Source organism: Rattus norvegicus, chromosome 20 (genome assembly GCF_021556685.1).
Source record: "Rattus norvegicus strain SHRSP/BbbUtx chromosome 20, alternate assembly SHRSP_T2T, whole genome shotgun sequence".
Taxonomy (NCBI): domain Eukaryota; kingdom Metazoa; phylum Chordata; class Mammalia; order Rodentia; family Muridae; genus Rattus; species Rattus norvegicus.
The window spans coordinates 7,967,816-7,981,451 of NC_141553.1; the positions used below are offsets into that span (position 1 = coordinate 7,967,816).

A 13,636-nucleotide genomic window follows, 5' to 3' on the forward strand; every position below is an offset into this window, starting at 1 on the left:
GGAGAGGTCATGCTACCAGGATTTGGGGAGGGTACTCCCCCAACCTTCATTTTTCCCCTTCCTTCCCAGTGTCCCCAGGGCAAATACGGAGGCCCCAGACCTTCAGGCTGTCCCCACAGAGGAGGCCCCACTGCCTGAGCTGTTTGGGGTTAACGATGACTGGGACAAGCTCCTCAGCAGCTTCGAAGATCCTACTCATAGAACCCTGCGGCTTTGCTGGAGCCCTCCCCCATCCCCAAGTGACACCTCCGCCCCCCAGACTCCCCGCATTGTTAGACAGATCTCCATTTCCAATATGTCTGCTCTGCCGTTTTCTCAGGAGCCAGCCTCAGATCTAGACCCAGGTCCAAGAAGCACCTCTGAGATGTCTCCTGATAGTGCCAGAGATACGAAAGGGGTGGAGGACCCCAAGGGGCAGGATGGACAGGATGTCAGTTCTAAGCAGCTTGTGAACTCCGCTGACTTAGATGCCAGGCTCCAGGGTCCCTTCCTCAGGAGTCCGCCAGGAGTCCCGGCTGGGGATTCTGGGAATGTTGAAGAAGCCACTTTCAGAGTTCTGCTTGCTTCTGAGGCTGAGCTTCCTCCTCAGGGGCTCTCTTCTCCTCCTCAGTCCCCAACCGGGTCCGGAAAACAGACCCAGACTTCAGATCTGGGTGACAAGAGTCTTTGGTCTGGACCTGATGCAGCCAAACTGACCATAGAGAGAGAAGTCATGGCGGAGGACCTGAAGCTGGGCTTAGGGTCCCAGGGAGACACAGCTCTCCCTGAGGAGGCCACAGAGCCCTCCCTGAGCCTGGAGTCTGTGGACCAAGTACACACAGAGACACCAGGGCAGGATGAGGCACATCTGGCCAGGCTAGAGAGTCATTCTAGGGGTTACCAAGAAGCCAGTGGCCAAGACCTGCATCTGGATAGCCTGTCTACCCACCTCCCCCAAAGTCTAGAAGAGCAGCTTGGGCCTGAGGAAGGGAACTTAGGAGAGAGAGGCCAGCAGGACCCTGGAACAGAAGCCGATGAGGCTCACAGCCTGGAAGCCTGGAACACAGAATCCCTCCAGCAAGATGATCCCCTTCCTAACCGATCTCAGGCTCCTGCTGAGGTGGAAGTCACTGCTCCTGACCAAACGTCTCCTCCCATCTTGGGGGCTGGGGCTGGGCTTGCAGTGGGAGCCCCAGAGACCACACAGGTTCTCCTCACCCTGGCTGAGTCAGAAGTCCAGCCCAGGCCCATGTCCATGCCTCTTCAGGTGGAGATCAAGTCAGACGCCCCTCAGCCCCCAGAGCCAGGGGCAGAGAGCAGGCCAGAGGACCCAAGGACAGACTTACAGGAGGCTGAACCGAGTTCTTCCCCTGGGGACCTCACTGCTGGCAAGCCTCAGGCTGACCCCGACTACCTCTACCATGTCATCTTCTTGGGGGACTCCAATGTGGGCAAGACCTCATTCCTACACCTGTTACATCACGATTCGTTTGCCGCTGGACTGACGGCCACTGTAGGTAAGGTCCCTTTGGGAGGTAGCAGTGGAGGGAAGCAGCTGGGCCGGGGCCAGCAAGCCATCCCAAGAGAAGTGGCAGGCTCTGTCTTGGCCACAGGCCTTCACGAGGCATTATTTTATATGGGCGTAATCTTAGCATTTCGCTAATCACCACTAATTATAGGCAATTTGCTCTCTCCCCCTCCCCCACATTGGTCTCGTTAGCTTATAATGCACCACAGGGGCAAAGCACTGTGTAATTTAGGTCCTGGTATTAGTAGAGTGTAAAGAGGCCAGTCTCCACCCGCAAGGTAGGCCATTCCTTACGGAGCCTAACAGGACATGCTCACGGCATGCCCCAGGTCTGCCCGCATGCCCTGGCAGGAGATCACAAGTTGGGTATCTTACATAGACTATATCCAGAGTGTGGCAAGTTAGGATCCTAGGGGCCTGGGTTCAAATCCCAGCACTACCAGTTGCTGGGACTATGAACTTGTCTGCTTTGCGTCACAACCCACCCTTCCACCCACCCCAGGAGGCAATTGGCTTATAGAGACAGAAGGTTTAACTCTGGTTGGCTCCGAGTTGGGAGGCCTTGGTTCACGGTCAGTCCCGTTGCCTTTGGGCCTGTGGCAAGGCAGTGTATTATGGCGGGAAACACATACTGGAAGCCAAGCTACATGGCAGGGAAGAGAGAAAGAGGAGCCTCAGATGTAAAACACTGGCTTACGGAACATAAAGTCCTGGGTATCGCATTATATCGCTGTCATCCTAGCCCATAGGAGGTGGAGACGGAGGATCATAAGTTCAAGGTCATCTTTGACTGCTTACCGAACTTGTGGTCAGCCTGGGCTACATGATACCCTATGGGCTGGGGGCGGAGAAAGAAGAAGTGGAAACCAGGGTCCCACAGTGCACTTTGAGGGCATGTACCTAGTGACCAAAGACTATAATGTCAGCCAAGTCTCGGTCAGTCTGTTTCTCTCTCTCTCTCTCTCTCTCTCTCTCTCTCTCTCTCTCTCTCTCTCTCTTTTTTTTTCTTTTTTCTTTTTTTTTGGAGCTGGGGACCGAACCCAGGGCCTTGCGCTTCCTAGGCAAGTGCTCTACCACTGAGCTAAATCCCCAACCCCACTTCTTTTTTTTGAGACAGGGTCTCTCTTTGTAGTCCTAGAACTTACTACATAGACCAGCTTAGCTTTGAACTCATAGAGATCTGCCTGCCTCTGTCTTCTGAGTGCCCTAAACTCTTTTTTTTTTAAATCATTATTTTTATGTGTGTGGGTGTTCCTGATGCCCTCAGAAGCTAGAAGAGGGCATTACAGACAGTTGTGAGTGTTGGGAGTTGAGCCTGTATTCTCTGGAGGAGCGGCAACACTCTTAACTGCTGAACCACCTCTCTAGCCCACAGGCCACACTCCTTAATTCTCCTGCCTCCTGATGGCACTGAGACATGAATCCACAGACCTTTGCAGGAGGATAGTCCAGGTCCAGCTCTCTCTAGTTCCCACATCTTCTGACAGCGGAGATGGGAGTAGCCCCCGCTTCCTGCAGGCATTACAAGTTCATACACGTCACCTGGCACGCATCGTATACACAATCCGTATTAGTATCGTTCTTGTATAAAAAGTAAATATTTGACCATGATAGTGGTTCCTTGAAGGGGGTCAAAGGTGGTATGGTGTGTGTCTCCATGTCAGCTGCAAGTTACAGGCTAATTAAGAGTCAGGGCCAAGCAGATGGCTTAATACTCTCCTGTTATAAGAGGGGCCTAGGTCAGGCTATAGGGTTTCTCTGTCCAAGTGTTATGGTTGGTATATGGCTGGCCCAGGGAGTGGCACTATTAGTAGGTATGGCCTTGTTGGAGTAGGTGTGTCACTGTGGGCGTGGGCTTTAAGACCCTCATCCTAGCTGCCTGGAAGCCAGTCTTCCCCTAGCAGCCTTCAGATGAGCATGTAGAACTCTCAGCTCCTGCACCATGCCTGCCTGGATGCTGCCATGCTCTCACCTTGATGATGCTGGACTGAACCTCTGAACTTATAAGCCAGCCCCAACTAAATGTTGCCCTTGTAAGAGTTGCCTTGGTCCTGGTATCTGTTCACAGCAGTAAAACCCTAACTAAGACACCAAGAATTCTTACCAGCTGTCCTGGTTTGACCTCTATTTATGAGATCATTCCATGATCAGGAGCAACTCAGAGGAGCAAAGGGTTTATTTCAGCTTTGTACTTCAGGTAACAGTCCATCTCTAAAGGAAGGCAGAGAAGGAATTCAAGGCAGGAACCTGGAGCAGAAACCATAGAGAATGCTACTCACTCGCTGGCTTATGGCTAGCTAACTCTCTTATACAACCCAGGCCAACCTGCTTAGGGATGGTGACGCCTATGGTGGGCTGGGTCCTCCCCCACATCAATTTTCTTTTTTTTTTTCTTTTCTTTTTTTCAGAGCTGGGGACTGAACCCAGGGCCTTGTTCTTGCTAGGCAAGCGCTCTACCACTAAGCTAAACCCCCAACCCCCACATCAGTTTTCAAGACATTGTCTTATACCATGGCCGGTCTGATGGAAGCAGTTCTTTGGTTGGGGCTCCTTCTTCCCAGGTGACTCCAGCCTGTTCAAGTTGACAGTCAAAACTGACCAGGATGCCATGGATCTAGTTAAAGACTCAGTGTCCTTGAAAAAGTGTGACCCATAGCAGACATAGCCTGCCGTCTGCAAGGTCACAGTTATTGATCACCTAAGCTGCTGTGTGTCTGCTGAGCATCTCTGAGCATCCCCATATCTTCGGCACCTTCTGTTTGTCTCATCCCTTTACAAAGATTCCTGTGACGGCTGTGATAAAAACAGACAGAAGCAACTTAAGGGAGAAAGGGTTTGCCTTAGCTCCCATTTCAATGTATAGCCTGTGGTTGCAGGGAAATCAATGAGGCAGAAGCTCCAAACTGCTGGATATGTTACAGCCACAGTCAAGAGAACAGTGAGTGCCTTAGGGTTTTACTGCTGTGAGCAGACACCGAGACCAAGGCAACTCTCACAAGGACAACATTTAACTGTAGCTGGCTTACAGGTTCAGAGGTTCAGTTCATTGTCATCAAGGCAGGAGCATGGCAGCATCCAGGCAGGCATGGTGCAGGAGGAGTTGAGTTCTACATCTTATTCTGAAGTCTGCTAGGGGAAGACTGACTTCCAGGAAGTTAGGATGAGGGTCTTAAAACCCATGCCCACGGGGCTGGGGATTTAGCTCAGTGGTAGAGCGCTTACCTAGGAAGCGCAAAGCCCTGGGTTCGGTCCCCAGCTCAAAAAAAAAAAAAAACAAAAAAACAAAAAACAAAAAACAAAAAACAAAAAACAAAAAAACCCATGCCCACAGTGACATAACCACTCCAACAAGGCCACGCCCACACAGACCCGCCCACACAGACCACGCCCATACAGACACGCCCCCTCCAACAAGGCCACACCTTCTAACAGTGCCACTCCCGGGCCAAGCATATACAAACTATCACAGTGAATTAATGTATACCTGCCAGCCCTCATCTCCCCAGCTCCCTTTCCCTGAGCTCAGGGTCCTGCCTGGGTGAAACGAAGCCATGCACATCTTCCCGTCACAACTACCCCAATTAAGAACATCCCTTCGGGCTGGGGAGATGGCTCAGTGGTTAAGAGCACTGCCTGTTCCTCCAGGGGTCCTGAGTTCAATTCCCAGCAACAACCATCTCTAGTGGGATCTGGTGCCCTCTTCTGGCATACATGTGGATAAAGCACTCATACACATAAAATTAATAAAACTATTGGTGTGACCGCAGGCCAACCTATCTTACCTAGACACTAGCCTCTGACTTCCACTCAGGTGGAGCTGGGAGGCTCAACTGCTACAGGAATAGGAATGACTTTCAGGAGGAGGCAATATGAAGCAGAGTTTATTGAGTCTAACACAGATTTAGCGCTGGTGCTCGCAGGAAAGGGGTGAGACACACACACACACACGATGACCTCCAGAGATCTGCCTGTCTTTGTCCCCACCACCCTGAGGCTGGGGTTATAGCATGTTGGGTGTGTGTACTTGTGACTTTGGGAAACGTCCTTACTGAGGCAGGGGCTCACCAAACCCAGGGCTCACCAACATGTCTGGTCCCTCCAGCCAGCTTTCTCTGGGCATCCCCCTGTCTCTCCCTTTGGAGGCCGCCACACCCACCCAGCATTTATGTGGGTTTCTGGGTATCTGAATCCCTGACTTGCATGGCAAATGTTAAACCCCCTGATCTATCTCTCTGGCCCCATGATGCTCTGTGTGTGTCAGTTCCACACAATTCAATAGCAGAGGCTCAGACGGAGGCCCCTGTGGCCAGCCAGATGTCTCCCCCCACCCCTGCCCCATCCCATCCCCTCTCAAAAAGTCAGAATTCTTGCCAAGTGCATTCGAGGCCATTGGCTGGGGACATAGATACCAGGTGTTTTGACGTCTCCATGTGTGATTCTCAGTGTGGCCCCTACTGGTGGCAGAGAACTGAATCCTAGTGAGGTTTCTAGCCTTCGTTTGGCATCTTCCCCACCTCACACGTTAGACTCCACCGGAGAAAGCCTGACCTCTGCCTGCCCAGGTCTGCCCTTGACGATTGCGGATGTGTGTGGGCTGCCCCCTTGAACCGGTAGACGAAACATTGCGTGTCTGACGGTTTATGTGGCTTAGTTTTGGGGCACACTGGACTCTCCTGAGGGTAGATGAGGGGGCAGAAATTAAGTGGGGAGGGACTAGCAGTTGCAGGAATAGCCGTAGAGAGACAGCGGGTGGCCCAGCGGTTGTGCAGCTGAATGTGACACTTTCAAGATCCTGTAATCTTGGGCTCCTGAGACCTCAGAAAGGGGCTCTAAAGAAAAAGTACTCTCTACTCAGGAGGGCCCTTGCTGCTGGGCAGGCCAGCCTCCTTGGAGGAGACTAGGAGTCTGTATGAACCATGTACTTACGAGGGGTCATCCCAGAAATCTGCCAGCCACCTTGTGGATGTCAGGAGCTGTCAGACTGCAGTGGGCCCTGCAGGAAAGGGGGGTGGAGACAAGGACGGAGTGCCCCCTCCCATTCTTTTTTAAAAGATTTATCAGTTTTTGAGTGTGTCTGTTCGTGCAGGTGTCTGTGGAGACTAGAGAAGGTGTTCGTAGCCTAGAACTGGAGCTATGGGGGCTGGGGAGCCATGTAATGGGGGTGCTAGGGCCTGAACTCAGGTTCTCAGCAATAGCAGTGAAGGACCTTTAACCGCTGAGCCATCTCTCTGCGCCTCTCTGCGCCCCTCCCCCATTCTTGCTCACATCTAGAAGGCTTTTGTTTGACAGGCGGGAAGATGTCTGGAAAGGGTGTGGAACCCCTCTCACCTCTTTATTCCAGGATCTAAATGTGTCTGCAGCTCTGACCACAGGGAAGGGTGGGGCTTGGGACCCCAGAGGCTATGGTGGGGATGATAAACGTAGTCCCCTCGGTTGTGCCCAGTAGAAACCCTGCAGAACCTTTAGGTACAGGTTAATTCACTGATGAGGAGTTGGGAGAGGGCAGCGGGTACCCACCTGGGGCATCTGGAGCTGGTTGTCCTGGGTGGTCTCTTCTGTGTGCCCTAGGAGTGGATTTTCGAGTCAAGAACCTGCTGGTAGACAACAAAACCTTCGCCCTGCAGCTGTGGGACACGGCCGGACAAGAGAGGTATTCAGACTGTCCCAGCCAGTGTCAGGGACCCGGGCTGGGCTCAGGCTGTGGGAGGAAAGGGTGGGGCACAAGCTGGGGGATGGGGACAAGAATTGTCCCCATTGAAGCAATAAGACTCTGAGACCCGAGTCAAGGGGTCAGGAAGGAGGGGCTGTGAGCTCAAGTGCCCCCCCTCTGCACAGCCCCGGGTGGGGGGCGCTGGGTGATTTTCCCCTGACCAGCCTTCTAGACCCCAGGTCTTCCATATAACACATGGACCACAGTAATAGAAACTTAAGGGGCACAGAGGTTTGACTCTGCAATTCCATTTCTGGAAACTTGTTCTAGAAATAAACTCACCCGTGAAGCAGCCTCAACTGCTCCAGGCTTCATTACAGATGTCGCGAAACATGGGAGATGCCCTAAATGACCCAAAATTCATCAAAGTCCACCTCTAGGACAGCGGTCGGGGGGGGGGGCCGGCGGCGAGGGGGCGGGGCACTCAGGCTCTGGATTCCGTGGCCTCATGCAGACCCTTCGGGCAGGTACCACAGCCTCACGCGACAACTGCTTCGCAAGGCGGAGGGGGTAGTGCTCATGTATGACGTCACCTCCCAAGAGAGCTTCACCCACGTGCGTTACTGGCTCGACTGTCTGCAGGTGGGTCTGCTGGCTGGCCCTGAGTTTTCGAAGTAAGAGGAAGCTTAGAATCCACCCACACACATTCCTCCTTCCTCCAGGGTTACAAACGCCACCCACAATAGTCATAGGGATGACACCACCGGCTGAAGAACCGGTGGGTGGATGGACTAGGAGCCCTGTTGCACAGAGAAACCGCAAACGCGCACTACAGCTCCCAAAACAGACTGCTCACCTATCCCGCTAGCAGCTTGGGTTGTCTCCTAGGTGGGATACCCATCATCGATGTTTAGCCTCAACCCCCACGTACCTCATCTTTGTGCCTGGATTCTGCAGGGGTTTGTGCTGAATTCTGGATCCAGGAATTTAGGAACTAGAGAGACAGCTCAGCCAATGAGAGCCCTTGCTGCTTGCTCTTCCAGAGGGTGGGCGGAACAATCCAGAAAGGCTTCCAGTGGGAGGTGCCCACGAGGTTAGTCATGAAAAGTGGGAGAAGTATTTTGTAAGCAGGAAGGAAAAAGAGAGGGTCCAGGTGAGAGGATGGTGTGTAGAAACTTCTAGAAGCTTCTACCTTGTGGCTGGCATCCTCTGACGTCACATATCCTGTGTGCAGGACGCAGGTGTAGAGGGGGTGGCCATGGTACTGCTGGGAAACAAGACGGATTGTGAGGAGGAGAGGCAGGTGCCCACTGAAGCTGGCAGAAGGCTCGCCCAGGTGAGTACTTGGACATCGCTGCCGCTTGGCAGGTGGAAAACATGGCTTCCCACCCCTCCGTGCCTACCCGTAGCAGAGGTCTGGCTGGCACAGATATGGTTGTGCCTGATCACTCAGCCACTGCAGCTGGGCCCTGGGCTCAAACCCAGGCTGTGCCCAGCGGGCACCACCTTGAACGCTGTGTGGAATTAGCAGATTCCCACGCATCCCCAACCCACGTGAAAAACCTCTCCGAGTGAAAACAGTTTTAAAAGCGTCACTGAAATCCCCAATCAAGTCTTAATTTTATCTCTGGTCTCTAATTAACATACTCCCTTCTTGTTTATTCTATTTTAAGACTCCAGTGTTTTCCTTGGGGAGACAACATCAAAAGCTTTGCTGCCAGACAGGGATACTATTATTTATAAGTGAGATTTAACCACATTCTAGAAAAGCCAGGGAGATTATATATATATATATATATATATATATATATATATATATATATATATATATATATATATATATTCTTTTTTAAATTTTTTTTGTCACTCCTGGTCTCGCCCCTGACACACTCCTTAGAATTCTAGCTAAGCTTCCTTGTTCTCGTTGATCCATTTCTCATGATTGTGACTCCCGATTGTGGCCCCAGGATGGTAGATTATCCCCTCTGGAACAAGTAGTCTGTCCCTTTGAGAGTTCCTTCTGTGAGAATTCATCATGCTAGAAGACTGAGAATTAAGGGCTTCTAGAAAATGCACAGTTCACTTCCTCCTCGGACATCCACTTGGGCGCTGGCAGGAGGCTTTTTTTTTTTTTTTTCCAGAGCTGGGGACAGAACCCAGGGCCTTGCGCTTGCTAGGCAAGCGCTCTACCTCTGAGCTAAATCCCCAACCCTAGGAGGCTATTTTTAACTCACGGTATTATTTATAAGGGATATTGGGAGCTCCGCAGTTACACATCGGAGGTTTGTGTAAGAGGCCAGCGTTTGCCACAAAGGGCCCTGTGCTAGGGGGCAGGTGCCTTGTGGGGTCAGAGAGAGATCTCTGAGCGTCTCTATGTGGCTCCTACAGGAGCAGATGGGTGAGCGGTTTTCACTGGAAATGGTCGTGGTTGAGTTGCCGGTCAGAACCGGGAACCTAGATGCTCCTTTAGCGGCCCCTTAATCTGCGCCCCAGCTTCAAGTCAGCAAAATCCTGTGACAGTAGACAGGGAAATGAGGCCCAGAAGTACACAAACAGAAAAACATACAAGCAGACCCTGCACATTAAAGAGAATTCTTGTATGTCTCTCCAAATCGAGCAGTATGTTTGTCTTCTACTCCAAGTCTGGGGGCGTCTCTAGCTGTGTCCCGCATGTGAGGGGTGGGTGGTGGGCAGAGGTCAGCTAGGGAATAAGGGCGGCTGGTGAGGTCTGGCAGGGCTGGACCTGGCCTCTCAGGCATTCTGTATGCCTGCAGGAGCTGGGGATTTCCTTCGGTGAGTGTAGCGCGGCCCTGGGTCACAACATCCTGGAGCCCATGATGAACCTGGCTCGGTGAGTGCTTCCCTAAACCCAAAGTCCTCAGGGGTGGCCCTACCCTGCCCCTTTCCAGGAAGTGGTGAAGGAAAACCCTGGTTCTGACCCTGTGCTCCGTCCTCCCCGCTGTAACACACCCTCTCTTGACTATAGGTTTCTGCCCCAGCCTTCAAGTGACTTTCATGACTTTGAGTGAACGCCAAATGCCCCGATGGCTGGCTGGCACTAACTACAATGCCATCCCGCCCTGTGGAGCCTTTTCTTCTGACTCTCTGCATCTCTGTCTCCTACCTCCCTGTCTCTGTGTGTCTCTGCCTCTCATCTCTTTATACTCTGTTCTCTGCACACACACACACACACACACACACACACACACACACACACACATATCTCAGGCCCGTGTCTTTCTAGACAACTGTTTCTCTCTACGGGGCCTTGCACTCACTGGGCACTCAGTGACTGTGGCTGGCTGAGATGGGTACCAGGAAGGGTATCAGAGTTCACCAGAATCCCTGGCGTGGGGTTAGACATGTGGCACCAACAAGGGAGATAATCTGTTGTACTTTTCCTAGCTCTTGGTTTGCTCTTGACCTTGAGTTTGGGCTTCCAAGGGAACAGAATGTCTGCCCGTGACCTAGGTTCATACTCAAGACCTGGAATAATGTGATTATGTGTGTGTGTGTGTGTGTTTTGCTTGGTGCCCACGGGACCGGAAAAAGAGACAGAAGGAAGGACACAGTATCCTTCTGTGGTACACATTAGCCCAGTTTTCCATGGCCAGGAGCATTGAGGATGGAGGGGTGGGGGAGAGCCTCCCATCCCCCACCAGCCACCCCCAGGCCTCCATGCTGCAGAGGGAGGAATAACTCGAGGACATTGTCACACAGGTCACTTAAGATGCAGGAAGACCGCCAGAAGGCCTCACTGGTGGAAGTGACCCGCCAGGAGCCACCTAAGAGAGCTGGCTGCTGCCGCTGATCACTGGCCTGGTCCCATCCCGGATTGACTCTTCCCATGGCTCCCATTCTGCTTCCTAGACACAGCTGTGATGGAGAAGACCTTCAGGGGACAATGCAACCTCTCCTCCACTGAACAAACACACCAGGGGTGGGTGGCAGGACCCATCTAGAAACTCCACACAAGCAAAGTGTCCTCAGATCTTTTGTTCAAGATGGTAGGGCATTCTCGTTTAATTTCTGCTATGGTAAAGACTGGCCAAAAACAGCTCAGAGGAGGGAAAGGATTATACTTCCAGGTCTCTGTCCATCACTGTCAGAGCAGGAACTGACTCAGGAACCATGGGGGACCGCTGCTCAGTGGCTCACACACAGTGCCTAATGCTTAGCTAGCTTTTATAGGTAGCCCGGGTCCACCTGCCTAGGGATGGCACCACCCACAGTGGATTGAGCCCTCCTGAATCGATCATCAAGCAAGGCAGTGCCCCATCCCAGGCCAATCTGGCAAGGTTAATTCCCTATTTAGGAATTTCCCAGTGCCTCTAGATTGTGTTACGTTGATAATAAAAGCTAACGAGGATGCAGGACACATGTAGAGGAGTGTGCTCTTCTCCTTTTGGCTATTTTTGGATTTTCGTCACTGCCTAGGGGTACCTTTTACAACCAGGGGATTAGATGCGGAGAAGGGAATAAACCTTGCAGGGAGTCTGTTTGGTGTCAACTCTGAATTTGCACATCCGGGTCAGGTCCCACCACTCCTGTGCCCGCCTTGGTTTCCCCTCTCAGATTTGGATTTCCTTTTTTGCTGAATTTAATCCTGAGAGTAGTGTCGCTCTGACTGATCCTTGATGTGCCCTTCTGGCCCTCCTATAGAGGGCTGCACCAGGATCCTGTCCCTTGCCCTGATGCCCCGGATCCTCAATACCCTCTGGATGCCTATGATTCATGGGGCCTGACTGGCTCTGGGGTCTAGGAGGTTGGGATGGCTTCTGAGTCAGGGTGCCTCCACCCAGCCTATCAGTTATCTCAGCACTGAATACAGGACCCCCAGGAACCGGGGTTGGGATCGAAACCTTGCAGTTTTTTGGAGACAGATAGCTAATGCTATCTCTGGGGTCCAGCCTGCCAGGCCTGGATCCTCCATTTTGTGGTTCAGGAAGCTGATGAGGCTGAATGTGGGGGAGGGGGTTGTCCTCAGTGTTCTGTGCAGAAAGGCACGAGGAGGGTATGTGTGGGAGGGAGGGGGTCCTAGAAGAGGCGGGGCGTTGTTTCATTCCTGTTAGCCATGGTCTCCATGCTGTAAGCCAGCACCTTCTTTTGACTGTTTGGGGAGGACTCAGAAGCAGGGAGCTGGCACACAGGACAGACGGTGCTACCCAGTCAGGTTCAGAAGGTTCCAGCATCCAATGCCACCAAAGATGGGGTCAGATGCCCTTACACACCCATCCTACTCCAGCCTCGATGCAATGACCCCAGTCACCAGGCTTGTTGTCTCCCCAGGTCCTCTAGTGGCTCTACCTCACCTCCTTCCAGACCCTCCCCTCTCCCCAGGCAGTTCCAGGCAATGGTACTCACAGGGGAAAGGCCGGTCCTGCCACATCCTAATGCTATCTCTGGGGTCCAGCCTGGCAGGCCCGGACACCTCCACTCTGTGGTCCAGGAGGCTAATGAGGCTCCTGGTAACCAGCCAAGCAGTCAGGCACTTTCATCTAGGGGGTGAAGGACAGCGGCCTCCAAGCAGCCAGCTCAGCTTTTCTTGAGGCGTGGTGTGGAGAAAAGGCACCTTTACCTTGGATCGCTGTGACTAGGTCCACCATGATCTACACAAGGCCCGGCTGTGTTGGGGAGTAAGCCCTTCCGGATAGCTAAGGGCTCACGAGCCAGCAAGCAGAGACCCGAAGCCCTGGGAGGGCAAAGGACAGCAGCAGGATTCCTCAAGGTAGACAACAGAGGGGACTGACAGGCAAGTGTTCATATCCCAGAGTACGCCAGCCAAGGGGAATCTGGCGACAGCTTGATTTGAGGCTGATTAATAAAAAAAGAAAAAGGCTGGGGAGACCAGGCCGCTGGGGCTTGGAGTGTGAATTGGGAAGGAGAGAGATGGGATAGAATGGAGGCTTGGCTGGGGCATTAGAGAAAAGGGCCTTTCGAACTGAAGGTGGGCAGGGACAAACCGAAGTCTGTGTGACAGGTGACATGCTGAGAAGTGACCTTATGTCACCACACAGACCTTAGGTCACAGTGGCCCTGAGATGGGCTGAGTGGATTTTATTGTTGTTTCCTTTGTTGACTGGGGTCTCGAGTAGTCCAGGGTAGCCGTGAGCTTTCTCTATGGAACCGAGGAAAACCCTCAATTTCCGACCCCCCCCCCTCCACTTCATGAGAGCTTGGTATCACACCTGGTTTATAGGTCTCTGGTAACCAAGACTTGGTGGAGCCTTGGGCGAGCACACCAGCCGCTGCGTCATGTTTTCAGCTCTTGGTTTTTGTCATTGATGACAGAGGTCCTGTTATGTTAGCCCAGGCTGGCACAAACCCCACGGTCCTCCTGACTCTGCTTCCCAAACGCTGCCAGGAAAGGCCAGAGCTATTTGATTTCCTCTGTGGTTCCAGGGATTAAAGCAAGGGGCCCCAGGCGTGCTAGGCAGGTGCTCTAACACGGGGCTACACCCTTAGCCACCCTCTTTGTA

The 13,636-nt window shown here is 52.6% G+C and overlaps 1 protein-coding gene across 2 annotated transcripts in view; it reads left to right on the plus strand.

Annotated features, from left to right (window-relative positions):
• Rab44 (RAB44, member RAS oncogene family) overlaps positions 1-11,655 on the plus strand; it is a 34,254-nt gene extending 22,599 nt beyond the window's left edge. Inside the window, 6 exon segments of one of the 2 annotated variants that reach the window (NM_001431783.1) lie at positions 70-1,496; positions 7,076-7,157; positions 7,685-7,799; positions 8,392-8,493; positions 9,932-10,008; positions 10,878-11,533. In NM_001431783.1, the coding sequence (NP_001418712.1) occupies positions 70-1,496; positions 7,076-7,157; positions 7,685-7,799; positions 8,392-8,493; positions 9,932-10,008; positions 10,878-10,968 (1,894 nt within the window). In that variant the 3' untranslated portion in view covers positions 10,969-11,533. 2 annotated transcript variants of the gene reach the window in all.
• The last annotated feature ends 1,981 nt before the right edge of the window (positions 11,656-13,636 follow it).